Genomic DNA, 24,291 nt, shown 5'->3' on the forward strand with positions numbered 1-24,291 from the left:
TTCTTCTTGTTCTACTTGGCAACTTCACTTAAACACAAATATATCTCACACTATTTTGGGATAATTTTGTGGATGATCCCATTGGGGGAGGCTTTCATGGATCATTCAGTACCCTTTGAGAACAGTTTCTCCTTCTTTTTATATATAAATTATTTTTTATATTATCTTCCATCATGGTCTGTCCCAGGGGATTGCATATAGTTCCCTGTGCTATACAGTAGGACCTTGTGGTTTATCCATTCAAATCTGATAGTCTGCATTTACTAACCCGAAACTCAGTCCATCCCACTTCCTCTCAAACTTAGAGGACATACTCACAATTGCTCCTTTTTAATGCACACAAGACTGCCTCATCCTCTATGTCGCAGTCTGGTGAACAAACTAGTTCTTGGGAAGACCTAGTCATCCAGGAAAGTGTCCATGTTTAGAAAAACAGGATGCATTTTAGATTTTCATAAAGACTAGTGTGCATCTAAAAGTGATTTCTCAGACCCGTATGCTGGCCATTATACCAGATACACTATGAGAAAGATTGCATTCAAGGAGATTCTGGTGAGATGATATACTTGAGTGACCATCCTCTTTCAAAGTGTCATTAACATTATTAAGTCATCTTTGTTTTTTATGCTGTTAACAATTAAATTTTAATAGAAGTTTCATTCTAAATGTATGTGAATAGTAACTACAATAGCTAATAAACTCTCTTTGCTTTTCATATATGGAAGTTTAGGATTATGTGTGGTCAAGTGCAATTGATAAGTTTTGATTTGTAACCAGATAAAGGACACAGGCTAATTGTACTTAGAGTCAAAAAGATTTGAATATGTAGGCTTTCCTTACCTGAAATCTTGGGTGAGGCTAACTCCTTTCCTGTGTTCAAAAGATCTTGTTGATCTAGACAGGTCCTTTGGTCCCCTGATATTTGCCTTTTGATTTTTGCTCATTCTCCTTTGCAATATGTTAAGAATGGCATGTGATAGAATTCATAAGAGTAAACAACGTGCTTCTGAAATACGTATATGTATATATGATTGTTTTCTTCTCTTTCATTGGCTGGTATCTGCCATAACACTCGGTAATCCAGATACAAGTTGATCTGGCCTAGGACTACTTTTATTCTGTGCTTGCAAAAGAAGAACAAAATGTTCTTAAATAAACATTTTTCCTACCTTACAACATTGCTCAGGCAACTTTTCTTTACCCCTCGGTTGCCAAATTCTGCAAAAGATTACACATATGCCTGAGGAAATCAGGACCCCACATCAAACATAATGTTAACCAAGAGCCAGGAATTAGGGCTCTTAGTTAACATTATGTTTGCTTAACATAATTTAAGCCATTATTTGCTTCAATTGTTCATGTCTAAGATAAATATAATTTCCATTTTGTCCAGGAGTGTCCTGATACCTGGGTCCAGGCAAAATTGGAAAAACACCTTCTTTTACTCTTAGGGTGTCCTGATTTTCATAATAATTATATGGTCATTCTACTCATGACATTTGTATGTGAAATTATAATCTTATATTTTATATTGATTCCTAAGGATTCTTATAAAGGGAAACTACTTCTCATTATAGTCTATTTACATTTTCTGACATAAAAGTGGAAACTGAAACTCCCAAAGAACTGCCTTTCAAGGTCAAGGAAAAGATGGACAGTTGCAAATTTTGTTCAGAGTGGGTCACCAAATACATTCCCATTCCCATGATTGTTTTTTTTAACTTTTAAAATCTTTTAATAAAAATGATATATATTTAATGTATACAACGTAATGATTCAATATATGTACACATAGTGAAATGGTTAATACAATCAACTTTATTAACATCTTCTCAGATAGTTGCCATTTTTTTCATTTAGATAGTGTGTTTTTTTTTTAATAGAAGTATAGCTGATTTAAAATGCTGTGTGTGTTTCAGGTGTATTCTTTGTATATATAACTGAATCAGCAAAATGACTTAGTTATATTTATGTTATATTTTTAATATATACATATTATATTCTTTGTATATGTTTTATATACATGTATATATTATTTTTCATATTCTCTTCCCTTCTAGGTTATTACAAAGTATTGAGTATAATTCCCTGTGCTATATAGTAGGTCCTTGTTGGTTACTTATTTTATATAATGTGTATATGTTAATCCCAAACTCCTAATTTATCCCTCTCCCCTCTTTTTTTCCCTTTGGTAATTCTAAGCTTGTAGATCTCTGGGTCTACCTCTGTTTTGTATGTAAGTTCATTTGTATCATTTTTTATATATGATATTGATTACTACATGGAATCCCACGAATTATCACTCATAGACTTGCCACATGATTTGTTGAGCCCCAAACTTCAATCTGTGGCAGGCATGTTAGCTGCTCTTATATATGGAGTAGTAACATTTTACTTTCAATCAATGTCTTTCTTTCATGTTAACTTGAAAACAATGTGTTGAACCTTAGGAAAGGGTGAGAAGAGCTCATTAGGTTTTTCTATTAACATATGTTTGAAATTTCCTAGGCTTAGGTTATGATTTTGCTTCCTTGTTTTAGATGCTCTGATGCCTTTGTTCAAAGTCAGCAGTATTATCAAGTGTATGATAAATTGATCTCTTAGCCTCATTTTTCGGCCCCTGAAAATCATGTGCTTTAAATATGTCTCAGTATGATCTGTGTACTGGACAGTAAAACTGTGTTAAATTCGCATTAATACATTATCTTTATCCATTGGTATACAAGACGTAAAATCAATTCACTTTCCTTCATTGTCATCAGAATGATTTTTAGAGAACCAATTCTAAGATCAAGAAGATATCTTAGTGCTCTGCATCCTTGGGAGGATGTATATTGAATGTTTGAGACAATTAATGTGTTCATTTGATTTAGATTATGAATCGTATGTTTTTCTCTTGATTGATTTTGTGGGTGCCATTCTGAAGGACCCTTTGTTAATCCCATTCAGAGAGGATGGATTAAGGAATAGATTAGAACTACCATATCCAGCTTTCTTCATGTCCTCTGTAGATTAATTTTCCATTTACTCCTTCCTGAATCTATAAACATCAGCTCAAAAAAAAAAAAACTACTCTAGAACTGAAATTCCAAATGAATTAAATCTTTGCTAGATGCTAAAAGATTTATTTATCATAAGGCATATCTTTCATATGCCCATGTAGGCTAAAAGTGGGAATGTAATATAAACATTATGTTGTTTAATTTTACACACACCCACACAGCACAATAAAAATATAGAAACATATTTAAGTGATAGATAATTAACGTGTATAATGGAAAGAACTTAAAATTTGTTCACATTATTAGCACATTACAAAGTATTCTAACTCACTTTAGTCACTTATCGACCATGAACACAATATAAGTGCCCCTTCGGTAAGGACCAAGAAATATAATAATGAGCACACTTCCTAAAGGAATTCATGTTACCTTTGCCCAATTTTTCCCTCGATCTAGAGAATAACTGGCAGGAAAATCATGGAGACTTTAATTTTGCTTAAGAGAGTATCTGTCTCTTCCCAAAATAGGATGAAAAGAAGACTCCTTGTGAGATCCAGCTTTTAAATAAAATATGGAAAGTAACTCTTTAAATGACTCTATTGCTTATAACTTTTGCAAATGTAAATGAAGGGAAGGAACATGAAATTTCTGGTTTGGACCTTCTTTAGAGATACCAAAATAAAATAAATTTCAAATTATATCAACTATTTTGAATAGCACTAAAAGGTCACAGTCATCTTCTTTTTATTTTTCCCCCAACTGTGCTCATGGCATGTGGAAGTTCCCAGGCCAAGAATCAAACCCACACCACAGCAGCTACCAGAACCTTAGCAGGGACAACACGGAGTCTTTAACCCACTGAGACACAGTAGAATTCTATCTTTTTTTAAATCAAAAAATGAACATTTCTTTTGTTGTATTTTTCCTCCTGAAACCATCATTCCTTGGTTTCAAAATATTTTGAAAAGTAGAAAACATTTGTGTTAGTTTTCAAAACTTTCTGGAAGAAGTGATTTTGTTGATGAAATTATCTGGATGAAATCCACAGTTGGCTAAGTGATGTATAAATCCATTACGCTTTATCATTTTATTATTTTCCTCACCTTCATTTCTATTATTAAGGAAATATGGTCATACAGTAACACAAGAATCATTTCTGTTCTATAGAACAGAATACTACGTTCATATAATACTTTTCGATTCTTGTGTTCATGTAAAATTATATTACTAATTCCATAATAAAAAGTTGCTGGAGTACCCATCATGCTGCAGTGGTTAACGAATCCGACTAGGAACCATGAGGTTGTGGGTTCAATCCCTGGCCTTGCTCAGTGGGTTAAGGATCCAGCATTGCCGTGAGCTATGGTGTAGGTTGCAGATGTGGCTTGGATCCTGCGTTGCCATGGCTGTAGCGTAGGCCGGCAGCTACAGCTCAGATTCGACCCCTAGCTTGGGAACCTCCATGTGCCGCAGGAGCAGCCCAAGAAATGGCAAAAAGACCAAAAAAAAAAAAAAAAGTAGCTTATTCCCAGTTTTTTTAAACTATGTTGAGATTTATTTGAATAACAAGAAAACATATATATATTGAAAGGTAATATTTCCACATATGTCATATTTAAATCCCCATATATTCACTTACTTATTTGGAATTTTCAATTTCAAAAAATGTTAGGGATTTAGTAAAATAAGCAAAAAAGGAGATTCATGGATCTTAAGATAAATTTCATTGTGAAACATACAGCATAAGACTAAAAATAATATGTTATCTTTTATTTGCAGGTAGATCTTTTAATAATACTAGATAAATGAAAAACATTTTCAACTAACCTAACAGTGATTTTTGTAGTAATCATAAATAAGTTCAGTAAGAATGAAATTATAGTAAGGATTAAGTTATTCTTAAATCTTTAAAGTCAGGATAAGTTAAAAACTATCTGCAGTTGGATACTACTAACCATGACTAGGTCTGTATAGGGTCTGGATACAGTGAACCAACTCTTATCTGTCATGGCAGAATCTATATCTGAGATATCTTTTTACACTACCCTTTCCCTAAGGATCTAAGACTGTGTCTTACATATAGGAGACACTTCATTCACTTTGAATGAATTATTGTCAGTTTTTGGCTCCATTAAATGAATTAAGACCTCTGGGGTGGAGAAGTAATTTATATCTTTGCATTAACTGACTTCTCATCTTCCAGAGTCTAATGAATCCTCTATTTCCCTTAATCAGTGCCTATGAAATGAACACATTAACTAAATATAGCTAATATTTGATCCACAGTAAAGAGCCCTTATAAATGCTTTGACATGTGAGACGATAACATTTGATGTCATCCTTAGTTTCCTATCTCTTCGCTTGACAGTTCTGTGGTTCTCACCTTATGGCAATAGGAGAATCATCTGTGTTTAACTTATTATTTACCTATAAATGAAAACATTCCAGAATTTAAAAGATGTGTTTTATTTTTTTTAATTTTTTTTTATTTTTTTATTTTTTTTTTATTTTCCCACTGTACAGCAAGGGGGTCAGGTTATCCTTACATGTATACATTACAATTATATTTTTCCCCCACCCTTTCTTCTGTTGCAACATGAGTATCTAGACATAGTTCTCAATGCTATTCAGCAGGATCTCCTTGTAAATCTATTCTAGGTTGTATCTGATAAGCCCAAGCTCCTGATCCCTCCCCCTCCCTCCCCCTCCCATCAGGCAGCCACAAGTCTCTTCTCCAAGTCCATGATTTTCTTTTCTAAGGAGATGTTCATTTGTGCTGGATATTAGATTCCAGTTGTAAGTGATATCATATGGTATTTGTCTTTGTCTTTCTGGCTCATTTCACTCAGGATGAGATTCTCTAGTTCCATCCATGTTAATGCAAATGGCATTATGTCATTCTTTTTTATGGCTGAGTAGTATTCCATTGTGTATATATACCACATCTTCCGAATCCAGTCATCTGTGGATGGACATTTGGGTTGTTTCCATGTCCTGGCTATTGTGAATAGTGCTGCAATGAACATGCGGGTGCACGTGTCTCTTTTAAGTAGAGTTTTGTCCGGATAGATGCCCAAGAGTGGGATTGCAGGGTCATATGGAAGTTCTATGTATAGATTTCTAAGGTATCTCCAAACTGTTCTCCATAGTGGCTGTACCAGTTTACATTCCCACCAACAGTGCAGGAGGGTTCCCTTTTCTCCACAGCCCCTCCAGCACTTGTTATTTGTGGATTTATTAATGATGGCCATTCTGACTGGTGTGAGGTGGTATCTCATGGTAGTTTTGATTTGCATTTCTCTTATAACCAGCGATATTGAGCATTTTTTCATGTGTTTGTTGGCCATCTGTATATAAAAGATGTGTTTTAGAGAACAGAAACACAGCACCACGCAAAATTAATATTTGATTCCTACATTGTTAGATGAAGAGATCCCAGACTCATCAATATCCCAGAAATTAGTTTTATGTTTTCATACTGAAGTGGTGCCAACACTCTAAATTACCATAAATCCCATCTTACTTGTTGATGATATGGAGAACAGTATGGGGGTACCTTAGAAAACTATACATAGATCTTTTAAAGTATTTTCTATTGGATTTGTTAAAAGTTACTTCATCTTCTTTTGTGGTATCACTCTAATTATAACTAACAAAAAGTCAACAAGTATCAATACACTAGACTGCATGGGTAGAATGCTCAGCTTTTCAGGCTGCCCTTTATTAACTAAGAAGCATTTCCAGGAGTTCCCATTGTGGCTCAGTGGGTTCAGGACCCAACATAGTCTCTCTGATGATGCAGGTTTGATCTCTGGCTGCAAGCTGTGCCATAGGTCGCAAATGTGGCTCAGATCCAGTGTGGTTGTGGCATAGGTCTCTGATGCCACTCTGATTCGACCCCTGGGCTGGGAACTTCTCTATGCGACAGGTGCAGCTATAAGAAAGGAAGGAAGGGAGGAAAGGAAAGGAAAGGAAAGGAAAGGAAAGGAAAGGAAAGGAGGAAGGGAGGGAGGGAGGAAGGAAGGAAGGAAAAGAAAAGAAAAGAAAAGAAAAGAAAAGAAAAGAAAAGAAAAGAAAAGAATAGAAAAGGGAAAGCATTTCCAGAGTTCCTTTGTCTTACCCAGAGCTCTAACCAAATGACATCTGATTTCTTCTGCATATTGAAATTTACCATGTAATCAATAGCCTCTCCGAATCTAAGGGGTTCTATACTCATAGATACTTATGTTTAAGTAATATATGAATGTGCTTGTGGGCTTGTTTCTGCATCTTCCCACAAACTAGCTGGGAAAGTAAGAAACTTCATTAAAAAGATATTTATCAGGATGCTAGAGGAAAAGGAAAATCCTCCATAGGCTATGTACCTAATTTCTAGGCAATACAGAATTACTCCCAACAGAAATCATTTATTGCTTTAGTGGCCTAAGTGTGGGGCTGTTAGCATCTCTTTTGGCTGACTGCTTTGCAATTTAGTTGCTTTAAGAAGTAAGAAAAGTCATTTTAACATTCATATGGAATTTTTGTCTCACTTCATTTCTTCCAACATTGATCAGGCAGTGTCCCATGGGAAAAGCTTACTCTCTGCTTATTGAAAACCCAGATGTGTCAGAGTCACACAGCAACTATTTGGGGAAAGGGTTAGGCTTACCTATGTTTCAGTCAGTCCATCAAAGTTTTCACAATCACCACTTATTTCATTTTCTCCCCCCATCACCCTCCAATACCCATGGGAGCCTTTATCCTAAATATCACTTTTTTATATACCTATAGTCATTGGCCAGCTGATTTTAATTGTATCAAGTTATGCTGAAAACAGAATATGATGTGATTGGATTAATTTATCATTGCTTGTTGGGAGCTTAACATCCTAGGTTCAACTCTGACTTGATAGCAAAAGAATTTTTTCATTGAGAATGGATAGTCTGGTAACACGATTTAAGTTGTTTTGACACGACTCTTTTGCAAATAAAATGTTGAGATCTTGGGAAACCTTTAGTAAGAAGAATGCAAAGGAATGTCACAAAAGCAGGACTTGGAAGTCTTAAAGAAGAAAAAAGAAAATCTATACATGTGAAAAAAACAACCAATGTTGTTATTGTAGCTGACTGCAGCAGCTGGCTTTCTTTGTATGGTCCAAATGATTATAACAGCTTTTAAAAATAATGCTCCAAAGTGAATAAAAAGTAAAGAATTAGCTGTACTCTTATACATGTTTGCATATAGATTCTATTCCCCACTATTTTTCTATAAAAGACCTACCTAATAGATATTCTAAAACTCAAAATCTATCAAATAATTACAGTTCTACTAACGTACCAATAGAAAAGGAGATTACCTGGGATGAAACGCCATTCATTAAAAGTGGATGAGAGCATAATTACTTCTGGTTAATGACTGGCTTGATTCTCGGAGAGACTACTTTTACAACTGTTGAACACCTCATAGAAGGCAGTGTTTCCAGTAACGTGATACTGAGGAAACCTTCTTCTCCTTTCTCACCGTGTTTGTAAGAAATATTCATGCCATTGAGGTTGTGACATAACCTCTACTCTTTACTCTATATCTAATAGCTCATCCACAGGCATCTATATGACACATAGCACAAAGACTACTCAAAGCTCAGTTATAAGTAAAAAGTGCTAAAAAGTGCTGTCCCCTTATAGAGGAATAATGATAATTTGCCACAAAGTCATTCCTGATTGGCAACAGTATTGACAGGACCTCTTGCAGCATGAAGGAGGTGGGCTCTACCTCTCTAGGAGTCAGGACCAGCACTCTTTTGGTTCTGCCATGTTCAGGACAGCAACCCTTCGACTAACACTGCTGTTCCTTTTGGTGTCACATTAACAAGAATATTGGAAGGGAAAAAGAGGAGAAGGGGATGTCATTTCAATGAGGAATTAAATTTAACTTGTTTAAAAGAGTCTGTTCTTCCTGATAGACTTTTCTCAAGCATAGAAAATAACTATTCACGGAATAAAGGTAACACTACTTTCAGGTTTTCCTTGAGATAGTCAGAATTCAATTATTTGTGGTATTTTAAAAATTTATTATTTTCATCTGTTTTGTTTCATTTGTGCTTTCATGTTATAGATCCACTAACATTCTGATGTATTTTCCCCATAAACAGGTCGCCATGGAGATGGAGGTTATTGGCCAGTTGATACTAATTTGATTGACAGAAGCACTCTCAATGGTGAGTATATAAATTAGGTTCTATTGAATCAGTTACATTAATTTAAATGGTTAATTTTAGAGTGTCTGAGGCAAATGTTCTACTGAATATTTGGCACTGCAAGTGCCAAGAACACAAGACTTAGGGTTTTAGTGGGGATTATGAGCCTGGAATTATTAACAAACCTCTAGCATATTCTGCAAGCAGGCAATTCCAATGATAGTTGACAAGTACATAAAACAGAGTTGGTTAGAAATACTCAGCCATAAAAAATAATAAAATAATACCATTTGCACAACATGGATGCAACTAGAGAGTCTCATAGTAAGTGAAGTAAGTCAGAAAGAGAAAGACAAATACCATATGACCTGAAATATGGCACAAATAAACCTATCTACAAAACAGAAAAAGACTCACAGACATAGAGAACAGACTTGTAGTTTCCAGCAGGGATGGGAAAAGGAATGGGATGGACTGGGAGTTTGGGGTTAGTAAATGCAAACTATTACCTTTAGAATGAATAAACAACAGGCCCTACTGTACAGTACAGGGAACTATATCCAGTCTCCTAGGATAGACTATGATGGACGATAATATGAAAAAAAGAATGTATGTGTGTGTGTGTGTTACTTTTCTGTACAGCAAAAATTTGTAAATCAACTATATTTTAATTAAAGAAGGAGAGAAAGAAAGAAAGGGAGAGAGGCCCAATCATAGAGAATTTTATAAGTGATGTATTGATGTATGGCTGTTAATGACCTATATTTTATTTTTTATTTTTTATTTATTTATTTGTCTTTTTTTTTTTTTTTTTTTTTTTTGCCTTTTCTAGGTCCGCTTCCATGGCATATGGAGATTCCCAGGCTAGGGGTCTAACTGGAGCTGTAGCCACCAGCCTACACCAGAGCCACAGCAACGCAGGATCCGAGCTGCGTCTGCAACCTACACCACAGCTCACGGCAACGCCAGATCCCCAACGCACTGAGCCAGGCCAGGGATCGAACCCTCAACCTCATGGTTCCTAGTCAGATTCGTTAACCACTGCACCATGATGGGAACTCCGATGATCTATATTTTAAAGTACTCTATGTATTTAAAATATTTCCAAAAGATGTAATTTTATTAGAAGTGACAAGGTAGATCTAACTGAAAGCCACTCAGTTTCATACATTGAAGTTACTGGGACTTTTTACAGAGTCAGAGTGCCAAGAAATTAAGAGGTAATCAGTATGGATAGTTAAGAAGGAACAATTATCTGGCAGTTTCCATCCATTACTGAACAGTGGTTATGAGTATTACACAGAACAATGCACTCTCTTAAACTGTGTGTCCTAAAGAATGCTAATCTTGGCTAGTATTGCCAAATGTAACAGCTAGAAAATGAGCAAGCCCAGTAAAATTTGAATCATTTCTAATTGCTTATGAATGTGAGATGAAAAGTATTGCAAGGGATTACCATCTCATTGTACATACACATCTCAACGTACGTGTCCATAGGCAACTAGAAGTAATTCAAATTTAACTGAACCTCCTGTATTTTTAATGACTACATCTGGCCATTCTGGTTTTGGATAAAGTTTAAAAGTTTGGTATTGAGTATTTGAACTTTCCCTACAAGATAAAATGAATTCTCTGACTGAAAAGAAACTCCTGCCAAAATTTGACGTTAACAGAGAAGTCAACAGATAAGAACTTTTCTTTTCACAGGAGTCAGACCTCAGATGAAGAGAATGACAGTAATTGAGGGAAATGCATGTCATTGTATTTTTTTTTTTTACTACTTAAGATTCCTAGTGAGAAATATCATTGTAATTAAATTTGATCTGATATACATTATCTCACAGGACAAAGTCATGAAGATAAAGTAGATGAATGACATCCAATGACTTTGACCCAGTTTAGATAGATTATTGGCAGTACTCCTTCCCAGTTTTCTGTATCAGTTAATGATATTTTGGGCATTTCATGTAAAATGAGTGGGATGAACAAAGTACCTGAAACACCTCTAGCATCCCTACTGGAATAACCGATTATTACAAGATATTTGATTAATGAAGGTGAATTGGCAACCTCAGAGAAACATAGGTGGTAGTGGAAAAACTTACTCTATTTCCTCTTCTATTTTGTGATCCAATAAATGATGATAAATATATACTTTGCCTTTAGCTTAGGCTCTTATGAACAAATCAGAAAAGGCATCTGAAAACTCCACCTTCCCAATTAAAATTGTACTAACATCTTACACCTTAAGAAAGGGGATATTTTAAAATTAGATGCACACTTGACTGATAAAACCCTGACCCCACCCCACCTTTGCAAAGTAGGCTGCATAAATAAGAACATTTTAAAATCTTGAGTTTTTGAACCTCATACATCAATGAAAATTATATAAACCTCCTCCTATATTGACAGAATTGTAGACGTTTCCTATCTCCTTTTGTACTTGCTGGATTCATCCTTCAAAGAATTGTAATAGAATGATGTTTTATTGTCAGGATACTCAAGCAGTTGCAAATAAATTTAGACCTCACTAATCATTTACTTTTTCTTACAACTTGTCACTCTTTTTTAAAAAGCACTCTTGGAATTGAAATAAAGAAAAACAAAGCTATAGTTCATGTTTACTCTTATAGCTGGAAGCCCTTAATTAAATTGAGGAAACTGAAGAGGCTCCCTAAATTATTTTCTGGTGGCAGGTAGAATCAAAGCTAATATGTGGTGATATGGTAGTGTTTAATTTTTATGATGCATTCAGTTTTATGGTCCACATTCTCAAAGCAGGAAAATCTTCAACTGTGGCAATGTGATTTTGCAGTTTATATTTGTATGAAGGATAACAATAGTGAAAATTACTTCAAATCAATCCTGCTTTTCTTATTGGGGGAGAAAATTCACCAATTTCTATTTGTTAGTAGCTTTTCCTATGATTTTTGAAGTTAGTAATTTTGGTTAAGAGATCAAAAAATCCTACCGAAATATTGTTGTATGGACTTCAACATTTGAAAACTTCAGTTTGACAAATGTTGACACTTTGGTGGGGCGTTATTTAAAAATTAATAATATTAACTACTTTTCGAATCATATTAGGTATTCTGTAAAACATGATTTCAACTGTGTTTAGGAGAAAAAGCTGTGATTTGCCCTCCAGTTTTGAAAAAACTGTGTTTTATTGTTCTCTCAACTAAGTAACATTTTAAGTAATATAAAGTATTCATAAAAAGCTCTTTCTGGAGTTCCCATTGTGGCGCAGCAGAAATGAATTGGGGAGTTCCCGTCATGGCGCAGTGGTTAACGAATCCGACTAGGAACCATGAGGTTGCGGGTTCGGTCCCTGCCCTTGCTCAGTGGGTTAACGATCCGGCTTTGCCCTGAGCTGTGGTGTAGGTTGCAGACGCGGCTCGGATCCCGCATTGCTGTGGCTCTGGCGTAGGCCGGTGGCTACAGCTCCAATTCAACCCCTAGCCTGGGAACCTCCATATGCCGTGGGAGCGGCCCAAGAAATAGCAACAACAACAACAACAAAGACAAAAAGACCAAAAAAAAAAAAAAAAAAAAAGAAAGAAATGAATTGGACTAGTATCCACGAGGATGTGAATTTGATCCCTGGCCTTGCTCAGAGGGTTAAGTATCTGGTGTTGCCATGAGCTGTGGTGTGGGTCACAGACATGGCTTGAAGCCCACATTGCTGTGAGCTGTGGTATAGGTTGGAGACGTGGCTTAGATCCCACACTGCTGTAGCTGTGACATAGGCCAGCAGCTATGGTTCTGATTTGACCCCTAGACTAGGAACCTCCATATGCTACAGGTGTGGCCCCTAAAAAGAAAAAAAAGTTCTTTCCATATTTGCATGAGAGCTATTATACATAAGCTGTTATTGGACCCTCAACAGATACCTTATTGTCAAAGGGAAGGTCCAGAAATAAAATTTTACCCTTATTTCCCTGATACAGAGATATTTGGAGTGGTCCAGGGGGTCTCAATTTCTAGCCTACAAGAGTCTCTGCCCAACATCTAACCATTATCTATCTAAAATGATTTTAAGGACCTCAAACCAGTCCCAAACCCCGGATTCTATAACTAACTTTGCTATGGATTAGGAATGCGTGATTCAAGTCACTTAAGCTCTTTGGATCCAAGTTTTTCATTGAACATAGAAAGTGTTAAGCTGGATCAGGGTTTCTCAAACCTCAAAACTATTACCACTTGGGACTGAATAATTTTTTATTGTCAGGCTCATCCTATATACCGTAGGATGTTTAGCAGCATCCCTGGCCATTATCCACTAGATGCCAGTAGTAGTTTCCCTCTACCATGTTGTAACAACTAAAACTGTCTCTAGAAAACCTCCCCAGTTAAAAATCATTGATCTCAATTAGCACTCCCCAAAGGTTATTCCAAGGTACATGGATCCCACGAAAAGCTCGGAAAAAAGAAAAGTGTTCCATTGTCAAAGAAACTTGTTTGCCACCTACTTGTCTTTTACCAGGTCCTCCCATTGTACCTGTGCACTAGAGCGTTAGTCTTAAGAGAGCATCTATTCTCATGACACCCTTGATCTGGTGACCTTATCCACTCCCAAGCTTCAAATCCCATCTCTATGCCAACTCCCAAATTTAATCTCCAACACATACCTTCTAGCTGACTCTTATAAGTCATCATAAAAGCTCAACTCTGATATCTTTTTAAAATTTTTTAATTTTTATTTATTTATTTAATTTTTATTTCACCAATACAATATTTTTTCTACTGTACAGCATGATGACCCAGTTATACATACATGTATACATTCTTTTTTCTTATATTATCATGCTCCATCGTAAGTGACTAGACGTAGTACCCAGTGCTACACAGCAGGATCTCATTGCTACTCCATTCCAAAGGCAATAGTTTGCATCTATTAACCACAAGCTCAAATCCACCCTACTCCCTCCTCCTCCTTGGCAGCCATAAGTCTATTCTCCAAGTCCAGGATTTTCTTTTCTGTGGAAAGGTTCACTTGTGCCATATATTAGATTCCAGATATAAGTGATATCATATGGTATTTCTCTTTATCTTTCTGACCTATTTCACTCAGGATGAGAGTCTCTAGTTCCATCCATGTTGCTGCAAATGGCATTATGTCATTCTTTTTTATGGCTGAGTAGTATTTCATTGTGTATATACACACCACATCTTCTCAATCCAGTCATCTGTTTTGGGATGTTTCCATGTCTTGGCTGTTGTGAATAGTGTTGCAATGACCATGCAGATGCATGTGTCTTTTTTAAGGAAAGTTTTATCCAGATATATGCCCAAGAGTAGGATTGCTTGGTCACACAGTAGTTCTTTGTATAGTTTTCTAAGGTACCTCCATACTGTTCTCCACAGTGGTTGTATGAGCTTACATTCCCACCAACAGTGCGGGAGGGTTCTCTTTTCTCCACACCCCCTCCAGCATTTGTTATTTGTGGACTGATTAATGATGGTCATTTGGCCATCTCTCATGGTAGTTTTGATTTGCATTTCTCTGATAATCAGGGATGTTGAGCATTTTTTCATGTGCTTGTTGGCCCTCTTCCTTGGAGAAATGTCTATTCAGGTTTTGCCCATTTTTCCATTGTGTTGTTGGCTTTTTTGCTGTTGAGTTGTGTAAGTTGTTTGTATATTTTAGAGATTAAGTCATTGCCTGACATCTTCAAGAGTGAATTTTTGTTCTTGCCCCACTGAGCCTGACTGCCCTTTTACCCTCTCCCTCATCCCAGATAGAAGGACTATTGCCTAGGCCTGAATCTGATTTTTCCTTTCCTTCCTGCCCCATGTTCCGTCTGCTTTGTTCATTTACTTTCAGACTATATTGTGTACCTGTCCTCTTTGCTTGGCTGAAATTGCCACTGTGTCAGTTTAAGGTATTATCAGCTCTTACCTGAAGAACTTCAATATTTTCTTAGCTGGTCTCTCTTTTTCTACCACCAACCCCTCTCCATGCAGAGGAAAAAGATATCTTCTTAGAACAAATCAAGCCTTTCACTTCCTTGCTGAGACCCCTTAAATCATCTGTGATCTTACTAAGAATAATTTTAATGTGATCTATAAGACTCTATATGAATAGTCTATTTCTCTTTCCAGCCTTTTTGTGTCATTTCCTTTTTGCGCCCAATGATCCAGACACATGTCTCCTCTCAGAGAAGACAGGCCATTTAACCTCTCAGTTCCCTTGTAAAGGAACAAGAACTAACTCCTAGCAATACTTCATGATTCAGCCCAAATGTTTCTTCTCTAATGAGGCCTTTTATGTCCTCTGTCTTCTGTCGGTGACCTCATATCATACCCTCCCGTTACATCTTTTGACCTGAACTCTACTTTTCTTTAAAGAAACACTGTAATTGTAATTTTATATTTATTTGCTTCATTATTTGTTTAATGTAAGTCTTGTCCAATAAATTGTAAGCTCCATGAGGTCAACAATTACGCCTCTTTTTTTTTTTTTTTTTTTTTTTTTTTTTTTTTTTTTTTTTTTTAGGGAGCAATCGGTATCTAATTTGGAGATTATTCTCAAACCACAAAATATAAAAGACCATGACATACAAATGATTATGAAATGACATATGCATGGCCCTATAAGTACTTCTGAATGGTTTTATGGCCTGGATTTTGTTCTTCTCCACTCTTCCAGAAAAATAGCTCAGAACTGGAACTTTTTCAACTTTCTTGTGTCAGCAGTGCCTTGATTCCAGGTGGGAAGTAACCTGGCACTCACAATGACCCAGATGGGGTACCTGTTTCAGGAAGAGAAGACAGGCCATTTAGTACATTGGAAGTTTTTTCTTCTCTGGTCCTTCTCCTTCGAGCCTCTGACTGTCTGACAACTGCGTATGCATCTTATCTCATATTATTTCTTTTTGCCTTCTCGAATCCTTTTATGGCTTTTCCCCCTGCCTCCAGCTTTGTTGGAAAATAGTTGACATATAATCTTGTATAAGTTCAAAGTGTGCAATGAGTTGATTTGATACACTTAAATAATCCAAAATAATTACTATCATATGGTTAGCTACCCTTCCATCACATCATATAATCCCTAGTTACCCATATTTTGATTACATTACATATGTCCACAGCACCTAGTTGATTCTTCAGTATATATTTATGGAATAGTTGAATACATTCTCAACCATTTCTGCCCTACCCTCTCCTGACAATATACAGTTCACATTATATCATGTTCAAAATTCTGATACTTGAGGGAAAAAATATGTTTTCCAACTTAATTGACCAAAAAACCTTTTTTTCCTCCCATAATGGTGATTAATATTTCATTGTAGGGAACATTGAGCTAGATTATCTGTGAGATCTTTTCCAGCTGATTGACTATATAGCACCTTATTTCAGGGGAAATGCATTGAAATAGTCAATGCCATATGAATTTCCGTGCAAATTTAAAGGCCTGTGAAATTATGAAGACATGTTGAGCTCAAAGTGTTCTAATAACAAAACTGTTATTGGGGAAGACTGCAATGATAGGAGAGAAGTTCATTTCCCAACCAGCAATTTTCATTGGATCCATTTGTCTCCTCAGAAAGGCACTTGGCCATCTTCTGTTCACATCATTTACCTGCCTCTTGATACAGTGTAGCTATCAGGGCACAGCCATTGTGGCAATAAGACCAGTTTCTCAAAATGGGGGCTGGGGCAGAACTCCTGGATTCCATACCTGGCTTTCTGTTCTATGTGATAATTAAGCACTCAGAGCACTGATCTATCTGTGAGCTTACTACAGAGATTTTGAGGGAAAATGTGATAAGAAACATGCAATATTTTTGAAGGTCTCCCAAGTGTCACACACATTAGAGACATTAGAGTAGTTTCACAAAACTAATTTTCTAATCATTACTAAGACTTTAGACTTATCAGATTATGACATCTATGTTTGTTTTTATTAAATTTAGTAGGAAAAGTATGAAATCATTTATGGTATCAGACATGAAAATTAAATTAGGTGGAATGTACATATGATATTTAAAAAATGTGACTCCCTTCCCGCTGCGGCTCACCAGGATCGATTGGTGGCATCTCTGCAGCACCAGGATGCAGGTTTGATTCCTTGCCTGGCACAGTGGGTTAAAAGGATCCAGCGTTGCTACAGCTACGACTTGGATCTGATCCCTGACTTGGGAACTAAATATGCCCTGGTGCCAGCCAATATATACTTACATACCTACCTAAACATATAATTAATTAATTAAAAAAGCAACATTGTCACTGCCGGGGGGGGGGAATGCAGGCAAAATTAAATAATATACATTAAAAAATGTGATTCCCTTCTCACCAATTTTAATGACACTTATCTAGGCCTTGATTACTCAAACATTGGATACCCAGGCTCTTAGGCCAACACCAGGAACAGGTACATTAGAATAGGGTGTTTTTCCTTAATTTGGAAAGATCACATAAAATGAAACATATCGAGCCACATTATATCTGTTGATTACCAATTCTGTGCCGGTGTGTGTTGTCAGTGTGATGTGTCCATTATCTCGTGAAATAATCCCAGGGCCCTGGATGAGATTTGCAAGTCTGAATTGTGCCATGCAACTTTCAAAAGATGACAGATGCCACCTTGCCCCTTCTGGAGTCAGGCTGAGTCTCAGAACTCTTAACTACACAATCTAGAGATGTGAGTTCTAAAGGTTTTCGTCATTTAGAGCAGTCTTTTGATGTATTTAGATATATAGTTGATCATCATTTGCAGATTCTTTATTTGTGAATTCACCTACTCTCTAAAATTTTATTTCTAACCCACGAACCCAATAATTATGGTGGCTCTATGATCATCCTTGGATATATACAAAGCAACCAGAAATTGGAGCAGCCCAATGCTCACAAACTCAGCTGTGCTAGAATAAGGTGCCATTCTGCCTGCATGTTTTAGCTCTCATACTGTGGATGTGTCCTTTTGGCAATACTTTTAGTGCCAATTTTTCACATTTTAGGGGGTTTTGTTGGTAGTTTCACTGTTTAAAGCTACTCCTACATGTGGTGATGAAGTGCTTTCTAGTGTTTCCAGGTACACAAGGCTGATGTGCCTTATGGAGAAAAGATGTGTATTAATTAAGCTTCACTGGGACATACATTTATAGTGCTGTTAGCTATGAGTTCAGTGTTAATGAATCAGCATTACATATTAAGTAAGTTGTCTTTAAACAGAAACACATAAAACAGGGTTATGCATTGACTGATTGATAAGAAGTTTGTGACCAGAGGCTGCCAGGGACCTGAGACTTTATTTTCTCTAAAAGCAATGCTTACTATCCCCTAATTCAGAATGTGTGGTGACTTCATAGAATACCATTACTGCAAATAACAAGGATCAGCTCCATCTAAAGATACCATTGCACTTGTCTTTCTTAAATGCCCATTTAATGTCAGATAGTCTGATTATTCAGCCTTTGAATGGCTAAAGGGGAAACTAATGAAAGATCTTGAATATTGAGTTTTAAACTGATGAGAACTTTTATGAGGAAGTAATAAAGGCCTGGAATCAAAGATTTATAATAGGAGCCCTCATGAACCCTAACTCTCTGAGCCAAATGCCGTCAATATTCTCACTAATACTCGGTAGACTCCAGATTCATTGTTTTCTGATTTGGAACATGATCTCTTCTGGGTGAAAAGAAGAAAGAAGAGTAAAAATTTGGAAATTTCCAATTTACAAGGTTTTTTAAAATATTCATGCAGTGTTACTGCCATGTATGACTCAAACTAAGTTTGTCAGAAATGGTGCACTGTTAAATTTAAATTATGATAATAAAATCTATGAGATTTCCCCAACTGTCTCCATTGTAAGCTCTTACATAAAAGGTTAATTCATTCTAATCAATTAATTTATTACACACAGAAAGGGCATATTGAGATACTACTGTAACATGACTTTTTAAATTGTTAAGTAAAACTATGATACAGAAAGCTCTGATCTTTCATTACATGCCTCATTCCTTTGTAGTAAATGTAAAAATTACTTCAAGGAAATCTTATTTCTTTCATTTATAATCAGAGTATTTTAACAGAAAGTGCTATTTTTTTATTTTTTATTTTATTTATTTTTATTTTTATTTTTTGCTTTTTAGGGCTATGCTCCCTGCATATGGAAGTTCCCAGGCTAGGGGTCGAACAGAGCTACAGCTGCTGACCTATGCAACAGCCACAGCAACTCAGTATCCGAGCCACATCTGCAGCCTACACCTCAGCTCATGGTAACACTGGATCCTTAACCCAGTGAGAAAAGCCAGGGACCAAACCCGAATCCTCATGGATCCTAGTCAGGTTCATGAACCACTGAGCCACGAAGGGAACTCCAAAAGTGCTGTTTAAAGCCTGTTGTGATGGAGCATGATAATGTGAGAAAATAGAATGTGTACATGTATGTGTAACTGGGTCACCATGCTGTACAGTAGGAAAAAAATTGTATTGGGGAAATAACAATTAAAAAAGAAAAGAAAAGAAAGACTGTCAATAAGTTACTCTCCCTGAGATTCAAGGTATTATTTTTTTTCCAAAATAGGTATTGAGTCAGCAATAATTTATTTAAATATAGGTGACTGTTTTTTTCAAGAAAAACAATGATTCTTGGATAACTTGGCAAAAGACGGTATTTCAATTTCGAGGTAAATGCTGGGTTATTATATTCATTGGTGAAAACAAGTTAATTATCTTTCATATTGTATATCATTGCTAAAAAATTAATGATTCAGTTTTACATATACACATATCTATTCTTTTTAATATTTGTTTTCCCTGTAGGTTATCACAGAATATTGATATGTTGTACAGCAGATATTAACACAACATTATAAATCAACTATACTTCAATAAAACTTTAAAAAATGAAAAAATAAACAAAAATTTAAAGTTTTTAGTTTGGAAGCCCTCACCAGTGTATCTGAAAGACATGATAGTTTATTCATTTAGGAAACATTTTATTTAATGTTTCAGTAGAATAATGATATTATAAGAATTATTCTGTGTCAGTCAATGAGGCAGTTGCTTTGTATGTACTTTTACTAATTCTGACAGTAATTACAAATGGTAAATATTATTTCCACTTTGTAGGTAAATGCACTGAGGTGCAGCAGGCCTAAAGATTTTGCTCATGGAGTATAGAAGGCTTATACAGGTGGTTCAAGAAATACATTCAAATTTAGATCTATGAAAACATACAAATTCATTACTTTCTGCTACTTTTAAAATTAATTTATAAATAAAACTATATGCTAATATTTACTTTTGAAAATTATGTAGGTTGTAATAAATATGACATAAAACAGTATTTCTAATTGATTAATCACTGAGGATTTAAAGAAAGCAATTTAAAGGTTCATTTGTCATTCTCCATTACATAAGCAAATTATCAAAATGTCTTCTTATTCTATTATTTTCACTTAAATATTGTCTATCATGATGTACTGTTGTAACAGAGGAAAAATTTATATCAGGACTTTCTGACTTTTTTCCAAACCCTGTGGCTGCTTTCAAGTGGAATTCATACACCTTTGACAGGTTGAAAAGAAAATTTTTTAATATACTGTTTAACTTATTTCCCTTAATTCAATTCTAGAAATCAAAATGGGATGGAAAATGATGGGAAATATCTCATACTTCATACCAAGTGCTTATCTCTAAATGGAATCTTTTTCATAAATACTTAACATGCATGCATGCACACTGTCCATTACAAAATAAATGCTCATTATTGGAGGTTTTTCTACCTAAGAAACATATATTTAATACCCACTTGACCTGATTTACTTGGTTCATCCAAAGTTACTAAAGATTGCCATGGGACACCTAAATTTCATTCAGTTTTTTCACACAATACTATGTCTGGAATCATCTTCATTTTTTTGTAAATTGAGAGTCCCTGTCCCTTCACGAATGTTCTATTCCCACTTTTTGTATCCCCTTTTCAGAATCCAGGTGCTACAGTTTATATACCTCTATTTTAACATGACAGGTTGAAAATTAAATGTACTTTATAGATTGCTTCTTAAAAGGAAGGGAAATTGTCAGTGATTGGTGTCAAATAGTTGTCTTTCACAGCCTTGAATGGACAGTATTTTCTCACCCTGCTCTGATTCTTGTCACACTGGAATTCTTAGCATTCGAAGAAGCATGCTTACTGCATTCTCTGCTTTTGACTCAGTACAATAGCTTATTTTTTTCCATTGAGATATAATTCACATACCACCATTTCAAAGTGCACAATCCGCTAGGTTTTAGTCTATTCATAAGGTCAAGCCACTATCACCATTTTCTAGTTCTAGAACATTATTATTACCCCAATGGGAAGTCCTCTAACAATAAGCAGTCTTTGTCTATTCGCTTCTCCCCCCATCCACTGCCAAACACTTATCTACTTTCTGTCTCTATAGATTTGCCTATTCTAGAGATTTCATGTAAGTGGAATCATACAACAGGTGGCCTTTTGTGTGTGTGTGTCTGGCTACTTTCACTTAGTGTAACATTTTCAAAGCACATAAATAGTGTATCAACATTTCATTCCTTTTCATGACTGGATAATATTCTGTTGAATGGGTCTCCCATATTTGTTTATCCATTCATCACTTGATGGCTTTGAGTTTTCCCACTTTTGGCTATTCTGAATAATGTTACTATGAATATTCCTGTGTCAGTTTTTGTGTGGACATTGACCTCATTTTTCTTGACTAGAAAAATTAGATCTTTTCTCTCATTTTTCATTGCTTTTTTCCCAACTACAGGAATGCCCAAAACAATGGGAACTCTGGAATCCTTAACTCGAAATGATAAGAAATGGGCTGCCACATTTCCTTAAATCTGATCATCATTTGCCTGTCTTTTCCCAGAGCCACCCATTGGTCAGATGCACCCTCCACATGGCAGCGTCACTCCTCAGAAGAACAGCAACCTGCTTGTGATTATTGTGGTCACCGTTGGCGTCATCACAGTGCTGGTGGTGGTGATTGTGGCTGTGATTTGCACTCGGCGCTCTTCAGCCCAGCAGAGAAAGTAGGTAACAGCTAGTTCCCCACAGCAGAGAGGTTGCTGCTTGACCTGACTATCATCTTTTTGAGTTAGATTTTTGATGGCTCTCTTCCTGTGTTCTTTCCTAATTTACCATATGTTCCTTACCTTATCTCCTGACCTGGGGGAAATCTTGCCTTTTGTCCATCCCAGGCCCATAACGTAAGTGAGTGAGGACTAGGTTTGAAGACTAGATAGCAGAATCCACCAGGACATCCGCTTTATATTTCTGTTCGATTTTCCTTCCTGAGACCAGATTCTTCCTTTCAAGTGAGGGCAGGTGTTCCTTAAGTAACACTTGGGGAATGGACTTCACTATGTCCCTACTTATGGCCCTTTCCGAATTTACGTATAAAAGGTTGGAGATGTGTGTTCTTCTATAAGTATTTATTTATCCCTTGTGGCAAGGAGACCATTAGGTATTTAATCAATGTTTTTTGCATGGATAAGTATAAAATACCAAACTCAACATAGTTATAATGCTATGGAGTGTTTAGTTTGGAGGCTATGGTTAGGATAGAAGAGAGATTCCAGAAATTCAAAAATGGTTCAGGTTTCCTGGCTCTGGTTGATTCTCAGAAATTAAAACTTTTGAGGGGCTTAAAAATATTTTCTTATTATAAAGCTCTAGGTTATAGCACATGTATGTACTTGATACATCAAAGTACACAGTTTGAGAGTTCCTGCCATGGCACAGTGGGTTAAGGATCCGAGGGCTGCAGTGACTTGGGTTGCTGTGGAGCTGTCGGTTTGATCTCTGCCCTTTAAGTGGGTTAAAGGATCCAGAGTTGCCACAGCTGTGGCATAGGTCTCAGCTGTGGCTCAGATTCAGTCACTGGCCTAGCAACTTCCATATTTTGTGGGTGTGGCCATCAAATTAAAAATAGAATATGTTTTAAAAGTACAAAGTTTGGAATGGAAAGATGGTTTTGATTCAGCTTATTCTCTTGCAGCAATACTCCATAGCCAGCATATTAACCTTTATCAGCCAGTAATGAGAAACAGCAATAATCTTCTGGTTACTTTCTTCCTCTTTGGCACTTTTCAAATCCAGCCTGATGAGTCTTTTTCAGCTGTGCTGTCCTCACTGGATTGGGTGTAATAGATTCTTCCCTTGATTTTTGTTTGTTTTTTTTTCGCCTGAGGCTTGGTGCTCTGCAAGCCTGAGGCACAACCCCATAGGTAGCCTGTTTAACAACTATTATACCACATAAACTGTTAGAGAAAGATTCTCTATTAGAACATTTTCCCTCTTCTCTTGCTAATACCTAAGCCTTTCTCTCTTAAAAATCCTCTGACCCTATCTGTTGATTTCTAGTGTATTCAGCATTTTGAGGTGTTTAGTAATAGGATACAGGAAGATTTACATATGGGAGAAAGTAGCATGGAGGTAAGAGGGCAGTCTTCACATTTCATTTATTTTTATGGCAAGTCAAATTTTATATCCAGCTGCATTCATTTGACTAGACGATCTTAAAGCTGATGCTAGCCGGTGTCCTGGTCCATTGTTCCCAAACAAGGAACCAGACAGGATGAGAGTAACAGCATTGGGCTCATGTGTAAGCATCTGGGGAGTTATAAGCACCCACTGAGCTTCCAAATGCTGGGCACTTAGGCTCTGGGGGAAAATCACTGTAATTGAGTAAGTCATTGAATAATATCTTGGTCCACCAATCCCAGAAAAGGTCTTTTGTAAATGGAGAATGGAGGAAAAGTCAAGCAGGTCTCTAGGACAGAGCTGAGACAGGTTCACAGAAATGCAAACGGTACGGCAGCAATTTCTAGCCTTATTTTGTGATACTTTTAAAAACGTGGAAGCAGTCACTAAACTAATTAAATTAACTAAATCATTTGTAGTGAGCCATTTTGCTTTATTCTGTTTTTATCATTTTCATCATTGTGAGAAGAATGTTTGAAGGTTTGTATTGACTTGAAGAACTCAATTCCTGGATCTTTTTTCTCTGCAGAGAAATTGCTAGGCTTCTCCATGTGCAAAAGTGGGATTCTATGCTATTTTGAGAGACTCTCATATTGTCTTAAATCCCACCCTATTCATTTGTTAAGAGCTTAATGTTTTTCGTA

General features: G+C 36.2%; 1 protein-coding gene across 5 annotated transcripts in view; it reads left to right on the top strand.

Moving 5' to 3' along the window:
• The window catches only part of DCC (DCC netrin 1 receptor), a 1,237,100-nt gene that overhangs the window by 1,114,847 nt on the left and 97,962 nt on the right, over positions 1–24,291 (top strand). For all 5 annotated transcript variants that reach the window (XM_021073456.2, XM_021073460.2, XM_021073463.2 and 2 more), the window contains 2 exons: positions 9,133–9,198; positions 22,032–22,194. In XM_021073456.2, coding sequence (XP_020929115.2) covers positions 9,133–9,198; positions 22,032–22,194 — 229 coding nt within the window. The remainder of the gene's footprint in view (positions 1–9,132; positions 9,199–22,031; positions 22,195–24,291) is intronic.

This window comes from Sus scrofa, chromosome 1 (assembly GCF_054392235.1).
Source record: "Sus scrofa isolate SSC_HxYL_T2T_F1_AM1 chromosome 1, Sscrofa_HxYL_maternal_Yorkshire_Landrace_v2.0, whole genome shotgun sequence".
In the NCBI taxonomy this organism is placed as follows: domain Eukaryota; kingdom Metazoa; phylum Chordata; class Mammalia; order Artiodactyla; family Suidae; genus Sus; species Sus scrofa.